Consider the following 21,659-nt stretch of genomic DNA (forward strand, 5'->3'; position numbering starts at 1 on the left):
TTTTCAGTAGAGATGGGGTTTCACCGTGTTAGCCAGGATGGTCTCCATCTCCTGACCTTATCATCCGCCCGCCTTGGCCTCCCAAAGTGCTGCAATTATGGGTGTGAGCCACCACGCCTGGCCAAACATGTTTATGGTAAAATTTTGTGATGGGAAAACTGTCATCCCAGAAAATTTTGAGACCTGATGCTTAGGCCTCAGCAGCTCGGAGAATACGTACTTCTGTCCCAGAACACCCAAACGTCGACCTGTGAGTTCCCCACTAGGAACAAAATGTAACTGGGAATGTTGTCGTACGCTTGCCCTCGTCACCCTGGGCGTGTTGGCTGGTATCCGATTCTTATGGATTCCCGTTCTTGCCTGCACATGCCCGATAGCAGATCAATGACAATAGCCATTGGAAGCTTAGGAAAAGCGTTTGTAACGTGAAAAAGTAGAGGACCCTTTAGCCATCGCCTGACTTTACGTCGAATTGGGAAATAGTCTCCTCCCGTCCACGTGGGATGGCCTTCCCGATGTGCCCTCCAAGACCGTCCCTGGGGGATAAAACCCCACAAATGCACCAGCCTCTGTGCTGGGGATGGGGCCTCCTCATGCCAGGTCTGACTGGGAAGGAGGATGGTGAGGCAGTGTGGGGAAAAGAAAGATCAGACTGTCACTGTGTCTATATAGAAAGAAGTAGACATAAGAGACTCCATTTTGTTCTGCATTTGAGATGCTGTTAATCTGTGACCCTACCCCAACCTTGTCCTTGCAAGAGACATGTGCTGTGGTGACTCAAGGTTTAAAGGATTTTGGGCTGTGCAGGGTATGCTTTGTTAAACAAGTGCCTCAAGGCAGTATGCTTGTGAAAAGTCATCACCATTTTCTTAATCTCAAGTGTACATGTCCCTGGGTACTTGAGATTCAGAAAAACATGTACACTGTCAAAGGTCGCAGGGACCTCTGCCTAGGAAAGCTAGGTATTGTCCAAGCTTTGTCCCCATGTGGTTGTCTGAAATATGGCCTTGTGGGAAGGGAAAGACCTGATCCTCCCCCAGCCTGACACCTATGAAGGGTCTGTGCTGAGGAGGATTAGTATAAGAAGAAAGAAGGCCTCTTGGCAGTTGAGATAGAGAAAAGCATCTGTCTCCTGCCTGTCCCTGGGCAATGGAACATCTCAGTGTAAAACTGGATTGTGTGTTGTGTTTACTGAGAAAGGAGAAAATCGCCTTAGGGCGAAAGGTGGGACGTGCTAGCGCAATGCTGCTCTTTATGCACTAAAAAGATTTATGGAGATGTTTGCATATGCATATCAAGGCATTTTTCCTTAAACTTGTGTCACAGAGATCTTTATTCATATGTCTTACTACTGACCTTCTCCCTACAATGATCCTATTATCTTGCCACTTCCCTTTTTCTAAGATGGTAAAGATAATGATCAATAAATACTGAGGGAACTCAGAGTCCGGTGCCAGTGTGGGTCCTCTGTATGCTGAGCGCCAGTCCCCTGGGCCCACTTTTTCTTTCTTTATACTTTGTCTCTGTGTCTCATTTATTTTCTCAAGTCTCTCGTTCCACCTACCGAGAAACGCCCACAGGTATGGAGTGGCAGGCCACCCCTTCAGGCAGGGCTGGGGGCTTTGAGGTCCAGGTGTGGCTGTGTGACAGCCCCCAGGCTGGTGTGCATGCCTGCCCAGTCATCCGTGTATCCTAACACCTGCCCTCCGTGCCTCTGCGCCCGCAGGCCATGTCGAAGGACGCCGTGAATCTGGTGAAGATGCAGGAGCCGACTTTGCAGCCGGAGCAACAGTCCAAGCTCAAAGTGAGTGGAGCCGGTGTGCGTGGGGAGGCCGGGGTGCACATGGGGTTCGGGCGTGGAGGTTGGTGGGCTACTGCCGGTGGGTAGGGCCAGGGGCGTGTACATGGGCAGCAGTGGGGCCCAGGGCAGGGCTTGGGCACCTCATTCCAAGGGGAGGTGAGAGACGCTGCTGCAGTGCCGCCCGAGAGGGAGGACCAGTGTTGGTGAGGGTGTCTGGTCGTCTGGAGGGCCTAGATCTTCTTGACATTCTCACCTCATTTCTTTGAGCTCAGCAGGATTTTTTCTATTTTATTGATTTTGAAACAGAGTCTCCTTCTGTCACCCAGGCTGGAGTGCTGTAGTGTGATCTCAGCTCACTGCAACCTCCGCCTCCCGGGTTCAAGCGAGTCTCCTGCCTCAGCCTCCCGAGTAGCTGGAATTACAGGCACCTGCCACCATACTCAACTAAATTTTGTATTTTTAGTACAGATGGGGTTTCGACATGTGGGCCAGGCTAGTCTTGAACTCCTGACCTCAAGTGATCCACATCCCTCGGTCTCCCAAAATGCTGGGATTACAGGTGTGAGCTACGGCGCCCGGCCCGTCGCCTTCAGTCCTGAGCTCACAGGCGGGGTTCACGCGTTGCCTGTTGTGGCCATTGTAGCTTTAACGTTTTATTGGCAGAAGACAGAGGCTTCCTTCAGCACCGCGTGAATCAGGGCGGTGCTGTTGGGAGGTCGGCCGCGCAGTGGCCCTTCTCAGGGAAGCCGCAGTGGGGGCTGTTTTCTGCCGCTGGGGAGTTTGGGCTCCTGAAAGCAGCCCCTCAGCGACTGCCGTCCCCGCCGATGTCACCCGTGTCTGTGTCAGGCTGTGGCATCTGCAGGGCCCCAGGTGCCCGAGACGCTTGGAGCCCTCCCGTCCTGGGGCAGACACAACCTCTGGATTGGTGCTGAGCTTTTTTCTGGTTTTAAAGGCTTTTCTCTTTTTCTGTGGCTTCTCAGCAACTTGTCAATGAGGAGAACGTACGGAAGCAGGAGGAGTCCGTGCAAAAGAAGCATCAGACCGGCCGGGCGCGGTGGCTCAAGCCTGTAATCCCAGCACTTTGGGAGGCCGAGATGGGCGGATCACGAGGTCAGGAGATCGAGACCATCCTGGCTAACACGGTGAAACCCCGTCTCTACTAAAAATACAAAAACTAGCCGGGCGAGGTGGCAGGCGCCTGTAGTCCCAGCTACTCGGGAGGCTGAGGCCGGAGAATGGCGTGAACCCAGGAGGCGGAGCTTGCAGTGAGCTGAGATCCGGCCACTGCACTCCAGCCTGGGCTACAGAGCGAGACTCCGTCTCAAAAAAAAAAAAAAAAAAAAAAAAAAAGAAGCATCAGACCTTCTTGGCGTCCATCAGGTGAGCGCTGCCCAGGCCAGCCGCAGACGGGGCCCCGCAGGTGTGAGTCGCTGGTCCCGGGGCTCTCCAGCTCTGCCAGGCCTGGCTGCTGTAGGCTGGCGCCTTGGTGGGGGCACTGGCCCTCTGCCCTGGCAGGACCGGGCCTCTGTGTCGGGGCCTCACCCTCAACCTGCTCTTGCTGTGTGGCTCGGATCTTCGTGTCCGTCCTGGTCACACCGCTGCTTTCCCTGCAGGACGTCTGTCACCGTGTTTGGGGAAAGATTCCGTGCCTTTGTGACAGAGCGGGACGCAGTGACAGCCACGGTAAACACGCGTGTCCCGGGCAGGGCTGGCAGGTGGCTGTGGGGCAGCTTGTGGGGGCCTCCTGGAACCCCGGATCCTATCCCCGGGTCCTGTCCCTGCTAGCTCTGCACAGGCCCTGGAGCTCTCCCAGCACGGAACAAGCCCAAATTGGACCTGCTGGTGGGGGCTGCTCCTCGAGCTGGGAGAAGAAAACACAGTTGCCAGCCTGGGCCACACAGTGAGACCCCATCTCTACACATGACACATGCATGTCATCCCAGCTTCTCAGGAGGCAGAGGCAGGAGAATCACTTGAACCCAGGAGGGGGAGGTTGTAGTGAGCTGAGATCCTGCCACTGCACTCCAGCCTTGGGACAGAGCAAGGCTCCTTCTCAAAAAAAAAAAAGAAAACAGAAGGTGACCCTGACACCATTTTGCAAAAACCTTTATTCCTCAGAAAACCCTGAGAGTTTGAAGTTCACAGATTCCTCTCTCGTTTACAGCCTCACTCTTTTGTGGGCAGGCGCCGGGCTAGTGTGGTGGCACACCACATCGCACACGACTGCGTCCTCCTTCCCCCACTGCCCAGCACACAGTAGGTGCCTGGCACGAAGTGGGCACTTGCTCCGCCGTGGTGCCGGCGCCCTGAGCTGTGACTGCAGCGCATGCCTGTGGCATCGCCAGTGTAACAGTGAATGTCGCAGGTGGTGTTGCCTCCCGTGTTGGTGAGACAGTGTCACGTGAGGACACGAGGGAGCTGCTTAATGCACCGTTGACTTCTGTTTGTATTTAGAGACAGTGTCCCACTGTGTCCCCAGGCTGGAGTGCGGTGGCACCATCTCGGCTCACTGCAAGCTCCGCCTCCCGGGTTCACACCATCCTCCTGCCTCAGCCTCTCCTGTTGCCAGGATTACAGGTGCAGGTCGCCGTGCCCAGGTAATTTTCTGTTTTGGTGAAGATGGGTTTTCACCCTGTTGGCCAGGCTGGTCACGAACTCCTGACCTCAGGTGATCTGCCCATCTTGGCCTCCCAAAGTGCTGGGATTACAGGGATGGGCCACCGGGCCTGGCATAAACGATTTTTCTTTTCTTTCTTTCTTCCTTTTTTTCTTTTTGAGATGGAGTTTCGCTCTCGTGGCCCAGGCTTGAGTGCGATGACGCGGTCTGGGCTCACTACAACCTCTGTCTCTCGGGTTCAAGCAGTTCTCCTGCCTCAGCCTCCCAAGTAGCTGAGATTACAGGCATGTGCCATCATGCCCAGCTAACTTTTTGTATTTTTAGTAGAAATAGAAATGGGGTTTCTCCATGTGGGTGAGGCTGGTCTCGAACTCTCAACCTCAGGTGATCCGCCTGCCTCGACCTCTCCCAAAGTGCTGGGATCCCAGGCCTGAGCTACCACACCCAGCCGGCGTAATTGATTTTTAAAACAAGTCAGAGGCCGGGCGCGGTGGCTCAAGCCTGTAATCCCAGCACTTTGGGAGGCCGAGACGGGCGGATCACGAGGTCAGGAGATCGAGACCATCCTGACTAACACAGTGAAATCCCGTCTCTACTAAAAAAAAATACAAAAAACTAGCCGGGCGAGGTGGCGGGCGCCTGTAGTCCCAGCTACTCGGGAGGCTGAGGCAGGAGAATGGCGGGAACCCGGGAGGCGGAGCTTGCAGTGAGCTGAGACCCGGCCACAGCACTCCAGCCTGGGTGACAGAGCAAGACTCCGTCTCAAAAAAAAAAAAAAAAAACAAGTCAGAGATTTCGGGTCAGCCTTGTTTTCCAGGAATAAAGTACCATTTGAGCGGCCAAGAAAGTAGCAGAGGGTGTGGCCCTGTGACATAGCCAGCTGGGTCTGCCCAGGGCCCTGCTCAGCAACCAGGGCTTTGCAGGATTTATGCTGCCAGTTGCAGAGAAAATGGTCCTGAGTGAGGGCGCTGTGACGGCCCCGCCTGCCTCCTGTAACCGCGGGGCTGTGGGATTCAGGGCCGGGGAATTCGGGTTCCTGTGCTGCCAGCACACAGCCCTGTGCTTCTCCCTTGGGCGGAGAGAGGGTGGGGGCAGCCCCGTGCATTTCCCAATCTAGGAGGGAGGGAGGGTGGGGCAGGCACGCCAGTGCGGTGTCTCTGCTGCAGGTGGTTGGGCTGACGCTGCTGGCTGGCGGGGTCTACTCTGCCAAGAATGGGACAGCCGCCGTGGCCCGCTTCATCGAGGCTGGGCTGTTCAAGCCATCCCTGGTGAGCGAGAAGTCCCGCATCACGGTGCTGGAGGCGCTGCAGCACCCCTTCCAGGTAGAGGCGCGAGCCTGTCCCTCCCTGAGTGCAGTTCCTGGCTGAGTCACCTCTGCTCCATGAGGAGATCACGCCCGTGCACACCCTCCTGTCCTTGCACACCCTCCTGTCCCTTTCCTTTCCCCGCACGAAGGGCACCGGGACGCCGCTTCATGCCTGGGTTTTCGCTGTAGCTTAAGGGTCTGTATCAGTGAGACCCTTCCCCCGTCTGCCTCGGTCTCCCCTGCTCGGGGCTCTTGATGGGGCCTGGGAGCACATCGGGGTCCTTGCAAGTCCCGGGACTTGGGTGTGCTGGTGTGCGTCGGGGAAGCTGCTACAGGCCACGGTGTCTGGCGGCCTCCTGGGGAGCCGCGCCCCTGGCCAGCCCCTGAGGTGCCTGCTCTCCACACGGGGGTGGTGGGGTCTCCACAGGTCACTCGGTGGGTAATGAAATAAAAGCCAATAAGGAACTGGAAAATGCCCCCAATCCCAGCAGGAGTCACCCAGTCTCCCAGTGGGATGGGGTTTCAGCTCCTGGCCAGTCCTGGCTGTGCTTTGGGGCGGCTCCGTTTCGGTGTGTTACCGAGCGTGTCTGTGCTGTGGCTGTGGCAGGTGACCCAATGGCGCTTCCCCTTCCCCTCCGGCAGGTCCGCCAGCGGCTCCTCAGTCGGCCCCAGGACGTGCTGGAGGGTGTTGTGCTGCATGTAAGTCGGTGTGCCTGGGACCGGGGAGGTGCAGGGAGGGGTCCCCGGAGCTGGGCCGTGCTGTGGCCCTTGCTGGCACTCGAGGTGTCACCCAGGAGCTTTCGGCTTCTGAGATGCGACTGCTTTGACCCCGTCGGGAATAGGCTGTCCGTGAGCTGGGTGGCACCCCGAGGAGTGGAGTCCACAACAGGGCATTGCCGCAGCCCCTGCCCCTGAGGCTTCCCTGGGCGCAGAGTGTGTCCCCCAAGCCCCCGTCTTCCCCGGCAGCCCAGTCTGGAAGCGCAGGTGCGCAACATGGCCATAGCAACAAGGAACACGAAGAAGAACCATGGCCTGTATAGGAATGTCCTGCTGTACGGGCCACCAGGCACCGGGAAGACGCTCGTTGCCAAGGTGAGAGCACCTGGCTGCGCAGGTGGGCCAGGGGCCGCTGGGGTCTCACCCACCTGCAGGTGTCTGGGGGGCTCAGTCGCCTGGGGAATGGACTCCCCTTAGTCCTTTGGCCACCCTCATGTAGGGTCAGCGTGCTGGTGTGGGTAAGAGCACCTCCCATCTTCCAGGCAGGGGACGTCTCCTCTTTGGCAGGCTGTGGCTTCAGGCTGTGGCTTCCAGGCGGGGACGACCGGCAGGGGCTCCACACTCCGGGTGGTGTGCGCAGGCTTTGCCGAGGCAGATGGAACATCTGTTGTGTCTCCCCTCACTCTTCCCGTGTAGAATCTCGCCCTGTACTCAGGCATGGACTACGCCATCATGACAGGCGGCGACCTGGCCCTCATGGGGCGGGAAGGCGTGACCGCCATGCACAAGCTGTTTGACTGGGCCAATACCAGCCGGCGCGGGTGAGACGTCCCCACAGCATGCACACAGGCCCTTCACTGCGGCCCAGCAGGCTGCCTTCGGGGAAGGGGGTCCAGGTGGCTTTCCGGGACCTCGTGGTCTTTCTGCAGCTCTGTCTTTGTGGCCACGCAGGAGGCCCGGCGGAGGGTCCCTCGGAGGGAAGGTCGCCTGAGTGTGGACCCTGGTGGACACGAGGCCCCCAGCGTGCGGAGGCTGCCAGTGGGATAGTTGGCTCAGGGCAGAAGGGAGGTGGGTGGGTGTAGGGGCAGAGGGGTCTTCACAGCTGCAAGGGCGCCACCTCCACGGCCGCCCTCCCTCCGACACGCGTGCAGGTGGGCGTGGGCACCGGCTCCTTCTGGTAGAACCATTTGGAAGTCAGCTGAAGACAGCATGGCACACAATAGGGTGTGTGCCTATTAAAGTCACACACCGTTTAATAGATTAATAGCTGGGACACCCTTGCGACTTCAGCTCTCCCCATTGGCACCACATTCCTCATGGCTGGCACCGTCTGCTTTGGTCTTTGACCTTTCACTTTAGAAGATCCTGCCCCTGGCCGGGCGCGGTGGCTCAAGCCTGTAATCCCAGCACTTTGGGAGGCTGAGACGGGCGGATCACAAGGTCAGGAGATCGAGACCATCCTGGCTAACACGGCGAAACCCCGTCTCTACTAAAAACACAAAAAATTAGCCGGGTGAGGTGGCGGCGCCTGTGGTCCCAGCTACTCGGGAGGCTGAGGCAGGAGAATGGCGTAAACCGGGAGGCGGAGCTTGCAGTGAGCCGAGATCTGGCCACTGCACTCCAGCCTGGGCTACAGAGCGAGACTCCGTCTCAAAAAAAAAAAAAAAAAAAAGAAGATCCTGCCCCTGGTGTGGACTCTGAGCGGCCGCCAGCGCTGCACTGGGCCTGGTAGGGGTGAAGCCTGCGGGGCAGAGTCTGTTGCCCCTCTGTGCGGTTGGCTTCCCGGGGCCTTGTGAGGCTGGGCCATGGTCAGCTGCCCAGAGGCCAGGCTGATGTGCTTCTGTCAGATTCAGGACTTAGGGCTCCTGATGGGGCAGAGGTTGCACCCCTTGGGGATCTGCCCGCTCGGCCTGCTCCCGCCACAGCCGGACGCTGCTGTGGGCCGCTCCAGGTGTCACTCTCGCCGTGCTTGGCCTCCCTCTCGTTCACAGCCTCCTGCTCTTCATGGATGACGCGGACGCCTTCCTTCCGAAGCCAGCCACTGTGAGTGTCACTAAGCCTCTGTCTGACCCCGGGGGTGGTGGGGTGGGTGTGTCCGTCATCCTGGATCAGGCCGCAGCCCATGGCTCAATTCCTTTTTCTCTAAGTTTTGAGTGAAAACCAGCATTTTTTTTTTTTTTTTTTTGGTCAGCTTAAAGTTAAGGTTTGGGGCCGGGCGCGGTGGCTCAAGCCTGTAATCCCAGCACTTTGGGAGGCCGAGGCGGGTGGATCACGAGGTCAGGAGATCGAGACCATCCTGGCTAACATGGTGAAACCCCGTCTCTACTAAAAATACAAAAAACTAGCCGGGCGTGGTGGCGGGCGCCTGTAGTCCCAGCTACTCGGAGGCTGAGGCAGGAGAATGGCGTGAACCTGGGAGGCGGAGCTTGCAGTGAGCCGAGATCGCGCCACTGCACTCCAGCCTGGGTGACACAGCGCGAGACTCCGTCTCAAAAAAAAAAAAAAAAAAAAAAAAGTTAAGGTTTGGCTTTTGAGGGTTGTTTTGTTTTGTTTCGAGATGTTGTCTCCAGTCTCTTGTCGGAGTGGAGTTCAGTGGCACGATCTCAGCTCACTGCAACCTCCAGTTGAAGCTATTCTCCTGCTTCATCCTCCCAAGTAGCTGGGATTATAGGCACCTGCCACCATACCTGGTTAATTTTTGTATTTTTACTAGAGATGGGGTTTCACCATGTTGGCCATGATGGTCTAGATCTCTTGACCTCGTGATGCACCTGCCTCAGCCTCCCAAAGTGCTGGTATTACAGGTGTGAGCCACTGCACCTGGTCTAATTTTATTTTTATTTATTTGAGATAAAGTCACACTCTATCCCTTTAGCTGGCCTTCAGTGGCACAGTCTTGGCTCACTACAACCTCCACCTCCTGGGTTCAAGCTAGTCTCCTGCCTCAGCCCTCTGAGTAGCTGGGATTACAGGCATTTTTTGTATTTTTAGTACAGATGGGGTTTCACCATTTTGGTCAGGCTGGTGGAGGACTCCTGACCTCGAATGACCTCCCCGTCTGGCCTCCCGAAATGCTGGGATTACATGCGTCATTCACCACGCCCAGCCATACAGTTCCTATGTTAAGACAGGGTCTCTGTCGCCCAGGCTGGAGTGCAGTGGCGCGATCACAGCTCACTGTTTGCCTCGACCTTTCAAACTCAAGCCGTCCTCCTGCCTCAGCCGCCCGCATAGCCAGGACTGCAGGGGCACAATGCCATGCCCGGCTAATTTTTTTTTTTTTTTTTTTTTTTTTTTTTGAGATGGCGTTTTGCTCTTGTTGCCCAGGCTGGAGTGCGGTGGCGCAATCTTGGCTCACCGCAACCTCCTCCCCCTGGGTTCAAGCAATTCTCCTGCCTCAGCCTCCCAAGTAGCTGGGATTACAGTCTTTTTTTTTTTTTTTTTTTTGAGACGGAGTCTTGCTCTGTTGCCCAGGCTGGAGTGCAGTGGCGCAATCTCGGCTCACTGCAAGCTCCGCCTCCCGGGTTCACGCCATTCTCCTGCCTCAGCCTCCCGAGTAGCTGGGACTACAGGCGCCCGCCGCTGCGCCCGGCTAATTTTTTCTATTTTTAGTAGAGACGGGGTTTCACCATGGTCTCGATCTCCTGACCTTGTGATCCAACCGCCTCGGCCTCCCAAAGTGCTGGGATTACAGGCGTGAGCCACCGCGCCCGGCCACGGGATTACAGTCTTGTACCACCACGCCCGGCTAATTTTGTATTTTTTTTTTTTTTTTTTTGAGACTGAGTCTGGCTCTGTCGCCCAGGCTGGAGTGCGGTGGCCGGATCTCAGCTCACTGCAAGCTCCGCCTCCCGGGTTCACACCATTCTCCTGCCTCAGCCTCCCGAGTAGCTGGGACCACAGGCGCCCGCCACTTCGCCCGGCTAGTTTTTTGTATTTTTTAGTAGAGACGGGGTTTCACCGTGTTAGCCAGGATGGTCTCGATCTCCTGACCTCGTGATCCGCCCGTCTCGGCCTCCCAAAGTGCTGGGATTACAGGCTTGAGCCACCGCGCCCGGCCTAATTTTGTATTTTTTTTAGTAGACAAGGGATTTCTCCATGTCAGTCAGGCTAGTCCGAAACTCCTGACCTCAGGTGACCCGCCCACCTCAGCCTCCCAAACTGCTGGGATTACAGACGTGAGCCACTGTGCCTGATCCCAGCTAATTTTTTTTTTTTTTTGAGACGGAGCCTCGCTCTGTCGCCCAGGCTAAAATACAGCGGCGCAATCTCAGCTCACTGCAAGCTCCGCCTCCCGGGTTCATGGCATTCTCCTGCCTCAGCCTCCCAAGTAGCTGGGACTACAGGCGCCCGTCACCACGCCTGGCTAATTTTGTTTTGTATTTATTAGTAGAGACGGGGTTTCACAGTGTTAGCCAGGATGGCCTCGATCTCCTGACATCGTGATCTGCCCAGCTCGGCCTCCCAAAGTGCTGGGATTACAGGCGTGAGCCATTGCGCCCAGCTGTTTTTTTGTAATGTTAGTAGACATGGACTTTCCCCTCGTTACCCAGGCTGGGCTCAAACTTCTGAGCTATAAGAGATGCTCCCACCTTGACCTTGTGAAGTTCTGGGATTACGGACGTGAGTCCCCATGCCCAGTCAGGGGTTTTTTTGTTTTTGTTTTTGTTTTTGTTTTTGAGACAGAGTCTCACTCTGTCGCCCATGCTGGAGTGCAGTGGTGCCATTTCGGCTCGCTGCAACCTCTGCCTCTCACGTTGAAGTGATTCTCCTGCTTCAGCCTCCCACGTCGCTGGGACCACAGTTGTGCCACCGAGCCTGGCAGATTCTTGTATTTTTAGTGGAGACGGGGTCTCACCATGTTGGCCAGGATGGCCTCAAACTCCCTACCTCAGGTGATCTGCCCGCCTTGGCCTCCCAAAATACTACGTTACATGCATGAGCCACCGTCCCTGGCCCTGGTCAGGCTTTTGAGTTTAGATCCATGAAAGTGTCGCCCCGTCCCTGCTCCCTGCAGGAGGGAGGCCTGTGGGAGCTTCTGCTGTGGCTGTTTACAAGGCTTTGCTCCTGGTGCCTAAGGCTGGAACCTTCTCTCTGCAGGAGGAGATGAGCAATTACTACCTCAGAGTCGCCCAGAAAGCCTTCCTAAACCACACGAAGGAGCGCAGCAACAAGTGAGGGGGCACCTCGGGTCCTGGGCCCCGGGGCAGGGCTGTGCAGCCGTCGCCCTTGGTTCCCACCGAGGGACCTCAGGGGCCCTGGATCACAGTACTGGGCAGCACCCGTGGCCTCAACGTGCCCACCTCGGATGTCCCCTGGGAACGGCCCAGCTCGGGAGAGCATGGGGCGTCACTGAGGAACATGCGGGGGCCTCCTGGGCAGAGCCAGGGTCAGTCCCGTCCTCACGGCGCTGTGCGATGCCGCCCCAGCTTGTAGGTCCCTCTGCCCCCAGGTTTCCGTGGTCCTGTGCCGGCAAGGGAGGTGGTCTGATTGTCTGAGGCTCTGCTGGGGCCTCCCTTGGAGGGTGTGGGTGCCCTGGTGTGGGAGATGGAGACACGTTTGCTCCCACGGGAAGCTGGGCACGAGCAGGTCCTGTGTGTTTGGGCGGAGCCTGGAACCCTGGCCCCCTGCCCAGATGCTGGACAGGGGTGCTCCCTCCAGGCTAGGGGCCCTCCCCACGTTGTGCGTCCTCCGTGAGCTGCTGCCCAGAGGTCCCCAGTAGGTGGATGGCCCCATGGCCAGGCTCCCTAGCCCCTCCCAAATCCCTTAATTTTGAGTTTTTTAGTCTCCTGGGCCCCAGTCACGTGTCACACGGAGGATCAAGTCCTGCCGGCCGGCCGTGGCCGAGTCTTCAGGCGTGTTGGGCTCCCTGGCTCAGCTGCTGCCGGTAGACGCTCCCTGGAGCCCTGGCTCAGGTCCTTCCCAGAGAGGCAGGGCTGGGGCCCTGCTGAGCCTCCGCTGCACCCGAGCCCCCGAGGTCCTGCTTCTGGCTGGCATGGCCACTCCTGACATGGACTCTGGGTCCCGCATCCCTGCTCCCAGCACGGCAGGGCTCAGGCAGCAGGAGGGAGTGGTGGTCCCGGCGCTGCCTATCAGGCTGGGCGAGGGTCAGCGGGGAAGCGCCACACGGGATGAGAACAGAGGCCCAGGTAGCCGGGCGGGGGGACAGCTGGGAGTGGTGGGGCCAGCGGTGACCCTGGGGACAGCTGGGCGTGGTGGGGCCGGCGGTGACCAAGGCTGTGCCACGTCCTCCCGGTGTTTCCTGTGCTCACAAGCTGCCATTTAGATTCTCCCGGAAAGTCCCCCTTGGGGGACTAAGGAGCCCGTGTTCCCCTCGGGGCAGCTTGGCCGGCAGCCCCAGCATTTCCTTCCCCATCCCTGCTCCGCAGATTCATGCTGGTCCTGGCCAGCCGCTACCCCAAGCAGTTACACCGGGACATCCACGATCGCATCGATGTGATGTTTTACTTCTACCCGCCCGGGCCGGAGGAGCGGGAGCGCCTGGTGAGAATGTATCTTGACAAGTATGTTCTTATGCCGGCAACAGAAGGAAAGCAGTAAGTGTCTCCCCTCACCCACCCCTGTCCAGGGACCCTCGCTCAGGGCCCACCCCCGGCCCTGCTCTCCAGACGCACCCAGCAGGCCCAGTCTCCGGGGTGGCACTGCCTCCCTGCCCTGCGATTTCACGCAGGAGCCCTGTGGGCCCCAAAGGTCCCAGAGGCTGCACCCAGGGATGTGCCACCACCCTTTCCTCATCCCCACCTTAGAACAGCCTGGTGGTGTCTCCTCGGGTTTGGGGGGCAGAGCCCACCATCACTTACAAACCTTCAACTTTTTTTTTTGAGACAAAGTCTCGCTCTGTGCCCCAGGCTGGAGTGCAGTGGCGCGATCTCAGCTGACTGCAACCTCCGCCTCCTGGGTTCACGCAATTCTCCTGCCTGAGCCTCCTGAGTAGCTGCTGAGATTATAGGTGCCTGCCACCACACCCCACTACTTTTTGCATTTTTGTAGAGATGCAGTTTCATCATGTTGGCCAGGCTGGTCTCGAAACCCTGACCTCAGGTGATCTGCCCGCCTTGGCCTCCCACAGTGCAGGGATTACAGACGCCAGCCACTGTGCCCGGCCTCTTTTACGTTCCTTTTCACTACCTGGTGTGTCTAGGACTGGGGAGGGCTGTGAGGAAATCCTGTGCCCGGCCACCCTCAGGCCCTGACAGTGAGGGGAGGTGACGTGGAGTGTTGCTCTGAGACCCCCATGTTGGGATTCGAGGGAGACGCTCCTCATGAGAGCCCCGTGTTGGGACTGGAGAGGATCCTCACGGTCGCCTGCTGGCTGCTGGCCCGGCCTTCCTCCAGCTGCCACGCCTGGCCCTGGAGCCTCATGGTGTGGGGCGTGGCTCCGGCTGCACTTGTACCCTGAGGCCTTCAGGCTCCCTGTCGCTGGTGGTGGGTGCAGCAGGCACGGCGGGCAGAGGCCTCCAGGTGATGACAGGCCCTGGGGCTGCACGCCGGCTGCCTCAGGAACACTCCAGGTGAGCAGAGGCTGCTGCACCTCTTGGCGTCCCCAGGTCCCGGGTTTCTGAGTCCTTCTGTGCACCTGACCTAAATTCCTGCTGTCTCCAGTGACAGCAAAAGCCACTCTTTTCCAAAGAGAGCCTGGTTCCCCACACCGACCCCTCCACGGCTGCCTGCTCCATGCTAGCCCAGCTGTCCCGGCCTCAGTTTCCCTTTGGCCCTCCCCTGCCCTGGGCTCTCCCACTCCCACGGCTGCTCGTAGCCCTGGCACCATGACTTGGCTTCTGTGGCCTCCAGGGAGATGCTTTTGCTGGAAGTCAGGGCTCTGCCACTGCCACTGTAACGGCCATGCGCCCTGTGGGTGCTGAGTGGACAGGTGTGGGCAGGGCTGGTGTGAAGAGGGGGTGCGGCCATCTCCAGGCCCCACAGCAGCCGCCACCTCCTTGCTCAGTCCAGACCTGGTTTGCATCAGGGAGAGGGTGGAGTTTGGCTGTCACAGGAAGAGTCCCTCCCAAGGGGACATCTGGCATGCGTGCCCGCCTGGCTGCCTGTCTTCCGGCCACCACCTCGTGGTGTGGGAGCCGCTGCCTTGGCCGGCCCACTTGGGAACTCCTTCCCCAGGCGCCTGAAGCTGGCCCAGTTTGACTATGGGAGGAAGTGCGAGGAGATCGCTGAGCTGACGGAGCGCATGTCGGGCCGGGAGATCGCACAGCTGGCTCAGTCCTGTCAGGTGAGTCGGGCTCGGGCTCACCCACCCAGACGGGAGCCCAACTGCTGTGGAGACGCCCGGTTGCGCCTGTTCCAGCACCAGTGTCACACAGCAGCTTCTGTTGAGGGGTTTTCGGTGCACAGACGTGACGCGGGGCCCCTGCCCCAGTCGGCCACTCCACACACTGGCGCGCCCCTGCTCCTGCCCTCGGAAGGGTGGGGCATGTCCGTGGCTGACGGTCACAGGTCAGGAAGCCCGTCCGGCATCCTAGTATCCGGGCTCTGCCAGGTGGGCCGGGAGGCTTTCGATGCTCACCTTGGCAGACGGGCACCCCCTGGTGTGAATGGTCATCCGGACAGGCCCCACCTGAGTTTGGTGCTGGGGCTGGAGGGATGTTGTGTTTCCCAGACCAAGGCCATTGGCTTGGTCCTGCTTGACGGGCTCAGACACATGGGCAGGAGTGACCTCTGATTGTCCCACAGCCGGCTGCTCCTTGGAGGCCCCCCTCCTGCAGCTCCGTGGCTGCTGCAGGGACGGGGTGCCGGGACTCAGAGCAGTGTGGGTGTGGCCATCCAGAAAGCTTTGGTCTTTGGGGGTTGCTGGAAAAGCAAAACCAGGTCTCTGGGGCCGAAGGCACCAAGGCCATGCACAGGCATCGCTGCCTCTGGGGTCTGCAGAGTCTGTGTGACAACCTGGTCACTCCACCTAGCAGCGCTTTGGTGTGTGACAGGTTCATGAAGTAGCCAGTTACCTTGATTTGAACGTTGGAGCCGGGGGCTATAGGGGCTGTATTAGTCAGTTATACCGCTGTGACAAAGAGCCTCAGATCTCAAACCCATCCTTGTGGGTCAGCTGAGGTCTGTGTTCCAGGCCGTCCCCACTTGAGACCAGGTCTGTTTCCACAACTAAGCAAACAGAGACCGGGCATGGTGGTGGCTGACGTTTGTATTCCTAGCATTTGAGGAGGTCAAGTCAGCCAGATTATTTGAAGCCAGGAGTTCAGGACCAGCCTGGAAAGCAAGGGGAGACTCCATCTCTACAAAAAATAAAAATATTAGCCGGCCCTAATGGTGCACGCCTGTAATGCCAGCTGCTTTGGGAGGCTGAGGTGGGAGGATCACTTGAGTCCAGGAGCCAGAGGCGGCAGTGAGCTGTGATTGTGCCACTGCACTCCAGCCCGGGTTACAGAGTGAGACCCTGACTTTAAAAATAAGAATAATTTGAGCCGGGCATGGTGGCTCATGCCTGTAATCCCAGCATGCTGGGAGGTCAAGGGGAGAGGATCACTTGAGGCCAGGAGTTTGAGACCAGCCTGGCCAACATGTTGAGCCCCACCTCTACTAAAAATACAAGAATTGGCTGGGCACAGTGGTGGCGCATACCTGTATTCTCAGCTACTCTGGAGGCTGAGGCAGGAGAATCGCTTGAACCCGGGAGGTGGAGGTTGCAGTGAGCTGAGATGGTGCCAGTGAATTCCAGCCTGGACTATCCAGGATCCTTTGAGATTCCATATGAATTTTAGGAGTGGTTTTCCTATTTTTGTAAAACATAATTGGGGCTTTTACAGGACCGTGTTTAGTCTCTATGTTGCTTTGATGTCTCTCAGCAATATTCTGTGGCTTTCTCTTGTTTTCAAGACGGAGTCTCGCTCTGTTGCCCAGGCTGGAGTGCAGTGTTGTGATCTCAGCTCACTGCAACGTGCCCCTCCCGGGGTAAAGTGATTCTCCTGACTCAGCCTCCTGAGTAGCTGGGATTCCAGGCACGCGCCACCACGCCCGGCTAATTTTTGTATTTTTAGTAGAAACGATGATTCACCATGTTGTCCAGACTGGTCTTGAACTCCTGACATGAGGTAATCCATCAGCCTCAGCCTCCCAAAGGGCTGGGATTCAGGCGTGGGCCACCGCGTCCGGCCAGTTTTCACTGTACAAGTCTTTCACTTTATTGGTTAAGTGAATTTCCAAGCATTTTATTCTTGCCACTGCTATTGTAAATGGAAACGGTTTCATAATTCCCCGTTCACATTATTCACTGTTGGGATGTAGAACTGCAGCTTTCTTTGCTGTTGATTTTGTATCCTGTAAGTTTGCTGATGTCACGGCATTTTTTCTTCCAATATGGATTCTAGGATTTTCTACATACAAGATTATGTCATCTGAGAACAGGTGATTTTACCTGTCCCTTTTCAGTTTGGATGACTTTTCTTTTTCTTGTCTAATTGCTCTGGCCAGAGCTTCCAGTGATGTGTGGAATAGAAGCGGTAAAGCATTCTTGCCTGGTTCCTTACCTCAGAGGAAAAGCTTTGTTTCCACCACTGAGTATGTCACCTATGGGCTTGTGATGTGTGGCCTTCATTGTGTTTAGGGCGTATCCTTCAATTCTTGGTTTCCTGAGTGTTTTTATCATAAAAGCGTGAGGCAGGTGGATCACCTGAGGTCGGCAGTTCAAGGCCAACCTGACCAATGTGGAGAAACCCCATCCCTACTACAAATACAAACTTAGTTGGGCATGGTGTTGCAGGCCCATAATCCCAGCTACTTGGGAAGCTGAGACAGGGGAATCGTGTGAATGCGCAGGCAGAGGTTGCAGTGAGCCAAGATCGCGCCATTTGCACTCCAGCCTGGGCAAGAAGAGCAACATTGTCTCCAAAAAAAAAAAAAGTGGCCAGGCACGGTGGCTGACGCCTGTAATCCCAGCACTTTGGGAGGCCAAGGCGGGTGGATCACGAGGTCAGGAGATCGATACCATCCTGGCTAACACAGTGAAACCCTGTTTCTACTAAAAATATAAAAAATTAGCTGGGCATGGTGGCAGGTGCCTGTAGTCCCAGCCATTTGGGAGGCTGTGGCAAAAGAATGGCGTGAATCCAGGAGGCGGAGCGTGCAGTGAGCCGAGATGCCTGGGCTACAGAGCAAGGCCCCATCTCAAAAAAAAAAAAAGGTGTTGTATTTGGTCGAATGCTTTTCCTGCAACACTTGAGACAGTCTTGTGGTTTCCTTCCTCCACTCTGCTAATATCGATTGATTTTTGTATGTTGAACATTTCATATGCGGAACATTGATTTTCATATGTTGAACTATCGTTGCATTCCAGGAATAAATCCTGCTTGGTCAGGGTATAGAGTCCTTTTAGTGTACTGCTGAATTCACTCTGCTGGCATTTTGTTGAGGACTTTCACAGCGATGCTCATCAGGGATATTGGCGTGTCATTTTTCTTGTGGTGTCTTTGTCTGGGCTTGATATCAGGGTAATGCTGGTCTCCTAGGATGTGAGGAAATATTCTTCAATTTGTCCAAGAGTTTGAGGGGTGCTGCTGGTTCTTCTTAACGTTTTGTGAATTCACACGTGAAGACATCAGGTCCAGGTCTTGTCTTTCAACTTTTACAGCTTGAAGACTTGAGGTTCCCAGAAAAATTGCAAGGGTAGCACAGAGAGCTCCCGGGCCCGGGGCCTTGCCACATGGTGAACGTCATGTGTCACTGTTGGCCCCACCTGGGACTGGGTCTTGCCCAGAATCCCACCCAGGAGGCCACGTGACATTTAGCTGTGACTTCTGGTGGGCTCTGCCGGGTCCCGTGCTTCCTGGTGGGGTGGCCCCGTAAGCATCTGCTCAGCCCCTTTCCTCGGCTGGGCTCTGGGTAAGGTGCAGCCACTCGGGTGCACCCTGAGGGTTCCTGCGCCTGTTTGAACTCTCTTGGGTCGGCTCAAGACCAAAAATGATGCTGAGCAGTCCTGGGCCCCTGACGCACAGTGGTGGTCCGGTTCCGGTCAGCGTCTCCTGCACTCCTGGGCCCCTGAGCCACAGTGGCGGTCCAGCTCCAGTCGGTGTCTCCCCACACAGTGGCTCTTGGCGAGGGGTTGGCGCTGCCAGAGGGGATGGGCACCACGTGGTCATTCCCATGGCAGGTCCCGTCGTGGCAGCCGTGTTGTGGGAGGATGGTGCGCTGCTGCCCCTTTACCCTGTGAGATGAGTCCTGCCTCTGGGAGGCACAGCCGGGACGGAGTGAGGGACCCCCTCAGCTGTCCGGGAAGCATCCCCTGCCCTGTGCTTCCTCCAGGCGTCCTGGTGCACTCCCAAGCACAGTGCCCAGTGGGGGTGCCCACACCTTCACCCTGTGCTTTCTCCAGGCATCCTGGTGCACTCCCAAGCACAGTGCCCAGTGGGGGTGCCCAAACCTTCACCCTGACCCATGGGTGCCTCCCCTTGGGGACTCCACGCCTTTCACTGGCACTGGGATGGAGAGCGACCTGTTCATGGCAGAAGGGCTGCACCTGAGGTGCTTGAAGTGACTCCAAGGGCCACAGTCCCAGCAGCTCCAGCCTCCACATGCTGGATACCAAGTCCTGTGGAGGCACGGGTGACCTTGATGCTAGCACCTATGTGCCCCGAGGTTGGGCAGTGGCTGCCTCTGCCCTGGAGGCCTATGAAGGTGAGGGTCTGAGGTTCTGCGGTGCACTGTGACCCGGGGGCACTGCCTGGCCACGGCTGAGACACGCAGGGGGTCTGCAATTCCCTCCTGCCTCTTGGGAGCTGCCCTGGGTCTGCAGTCAGTGGAGTTCGGCCTCGGGCTTTCCGTTATTAGAAAGTCACTGAGAAACTGCAGTGCTGAGGACACAGGCAGGGCTGTGGCACTGCAGGGGCCGCTCCCAGTGTCCACATGCATGCTGGGCTCTGCCGAGGTGCAGGAAGCCTGTGTTTAACCCTGAGGCTGTCCTGGTGCCCCTGGTCTGCACCCTCCCCTCCTTGGGGCCCTGGTGTGCGTTACGGGTGGGGGGCTCCCATGGTGGCCTCCCTCAGCTCCCTCTCTCCTCACTAGGACACGGCGTATGCCTCCGAGGATGGAGTCCTCACCGAGGCCATGTTGGATGCCCATGTTGAAGACTTTGTTCAGCAGCACCAGCAGACAATGCGCTGGCTGAAGAGGGAGGGGCCTGGGCCAGTGGATGAGCACCCCTCATCCTGAGTCCACAGTGAGACCACAACTCACGGAGCCTGGCCGTGGACCCCTCCCACCCCTGCCTTTCCGGCCCTGTACATTTAGGAAATGCTCCCCCTAATAAAGTCCCACAGGTGCCGCACTGCTGTGTCTATTGGCTGATGCGGGGCGGGGTTTGGGTCCCCTAGTGCCCTCCTGGGGTCAAAGGTGACAGAAAAGACAGAGGCTGGAGCTTTCTGGAGAATTTCCTAATCACAGAGGGGTGGGCTTCACATGAGGTGCCTGCCACAACGGGGCCGGCTGCCTGAATGCCGCTTGGGACTGGCTGCCTGTGCCCCATCCTGCAGCCGTGCAGACACGGGTGCTCCTTCGCCTCCCTCCATAAAGCGCACAGGAAACAGACACAGCGGCTTCAAACAGATGCTCGCCCGTACCGCGTGCTTCACCGCCGCTGTAACTTCCCCTGCCCCTGCTTTGCAGCTAGGCCCTGAAAACCTTGATGATGGGGCTGGGCGTGGTGGCTCACGCCTGGAATCTCAGCGAGGCCAAGGCGGGTGGATCACCTGAGGTCTGGAGTTCCAGACTAGCCTGGCCAACATGGTAAAACCCCATCTCTCCTTAAAAAAAATACAAAAATTAGCCAGGCGTGGTGGCAGGTGCCTGAAATCCCAGGTACTCAGGAGGCTGAGGCCGGAGAATCATTTGAACCCGGGAAGTGGAGGTTGCACTGAGCCAAGTCCTTGCATTGCACTGCAGGATGGACAACAAGAGTGAAACGCCCTCTCAAAAAAAAAAAAAAAAAAAAAAAGCCAGGTCAGGTGGCACATGTCGGTGGTCCCAGCTTCTTAGCCTGGAGGCTGAGGTAGAAGGATCGCCTGAGCATGGGAGGCAGAGGTTTCAGTGAGCCGAGATCGCACTACTGCACTCCAGCCTGGTTGACAGAGTGAGAACCTCTCAATCAATAAAACCAAAACCTTGATTATAGCCATGGTTTGGGGGGCGTCTGGCTATGGCAGGGAAACTCATTTGGTTTTTCTCCTCCTCTTCTATTTCTTGGAAGAGACGGGGTCTCTCTTTGTTGCGCAGGCTGGTCTCCAACTTCTGGGCTCAAGCGATCCTCCTGCCTCAGCCTCCCAAAGTGGTGGGGTTCCAGGCATGAGCCGCCGCACCTGGCCTGTTTGTTTTTTTGGCGACAGAGTCTTGCTCACCCAGGGTGGAGTGCAGTGGCCTGATCTCAGCTCACCGCAACCTCCACCTCCAGAGTTCAAGCAGTTTTCCAGCCTAAGTCCTCTGGAGTAGCTGGGATTACAGGCGCACACCACCATGCCCAGGTTAATTTTTGTATTTTTGGCAGAGACGGGGGTTTCACTGTTGGCCAAGCTGGTCTCAAACTCCTGTTTTCAGGTGATCTGCCCACCTCAGCCTCCCAAAGTGCTGGGATTACGGGTGTGAGCCACCATGCCTGGCCAGCATTTTCTGGCTTGTTTTCTATATATATTTTTTTGAGACGGAGTCTCACTCTGTCGCCCAGGCTGGAGTGCAGTGACGAGATCTGGGCAGCTCACGGTGTTATATGTAAATTTTCTGTGCCGCAAAAGAAGTAGCACTCGAATATAAGTTTTCCTTAGCTAGACAATTTACTTCTATAGAATGGGGCATCTCATAGATGGAGCAATGGCGAGCGCCTGGACAAGGGAGGTGAAAGTTCTTAGCTATTTATCTTCTGTTTCTTTCCAATGTTTTGCTTTCTCTCCCTTTTCCTGTCTTATAAACTGGGGAAAAGGGGAGATGGGGAAAAGCTGGGTAGGACAACAGGAGAAGTGGTGGTCTCATTCTATATTTCCCCCCTTTGAGAATTTTCACTTTTTTAGTGGGAGTTCTCACTCTCATCTTTACTTTCTGAGTCTCTTTGTGAGATAGAGCAACAGTGATTCCTATAATACACATGTGCTGAAGTTTTCTGATGAACCAAAGTAGCAACAAAACTTTTTATCATTTGAAAAAGCAAGGGTAATACACAGGGGAGCAGCAAGCAAGTTCCTATTGCTAGCAGTACA

The 21,659-nt window shown here is 56.9% G+C and overlaps 1 protein-coding gene across 1 annotated transcript; it reads left to right on the plus strand.

The window, feature by feature from the left end:
- The first annotated feature begins 1,729 nt into the window (after positions 1 to 1,729).
- On the plus strand, positions 1,730 to 19,728 carry LOC112621980 (ATPase family AAA domain-containing protein 3C-like). The gene is made up of 13 exons (XM_025381292.1): positions 1,730 to 1,804; positions 2,782 to 2,850; positions 3,162 to 3,181; positions 3,415 to 3,484; positions 5,585 to 5,752; positions 6,376 to 6,423; positions 6,691 to 6,816; positions 7,138 to 7,262; positions 8,433 to 8,484; positions 11,542 to 11,615; positions 12,831 to 12,998; positions 14,578 to 14,686; positions 19,483 to 19,728. The coding sequence occupies exons 1-13, from the start codon at positions 1,730 to 1,732 to the stop codon at positions 19,627 to 19,629; spliced, it is 1,251 nt and encodes a 416-aa protein (XP_025237077.1). The 3' UTR covers positions 19,630 to 19,728.
- Positions 19,729 to 21,659: the final 1,931 nt, after the last annotated feature.

The sequence above is a fragment of the Theropithecus gelada genome, chromosome 1 (genome assembly GCF_003255815.1).
Source record: "Theropithecus gelada isolate Dixy chromosome 1, Tgel_1.0, whole genome shotgun sequence".
Taxonomy (NCBI): Eukaryota; Metazoa; Chordata; class Mammalia; order Primates; family Cercopithecidae; genus Theropithecus; species Theropithecus gelada.

Bases quoted from the DNA above. Each gene is read 5' to 3' on its own strand.
- LOC112621980 (XM_025381292.1), top strand. From the start codon at position 1,730: ATGTCGAAGGACGCCGTGAATCTGGTGAAGATGCAGGAGCCGACTTTG. The intron at 2,851-3,161 runs GCGCGGTGGCTC...AAGAAGCATCAG, and splicing joins AGAAGCATCAGACCGGCCGG to ACCTTCTTGGCGTCCATCAG. The intron at 5,753-6,375 runs GCCTGTCCCTCC...CAGGTCCGCCAG, and splicing joins CCTTCCAGGTAGAGGCGCGA to CGGCTCCTCAGTCGGCCCCA.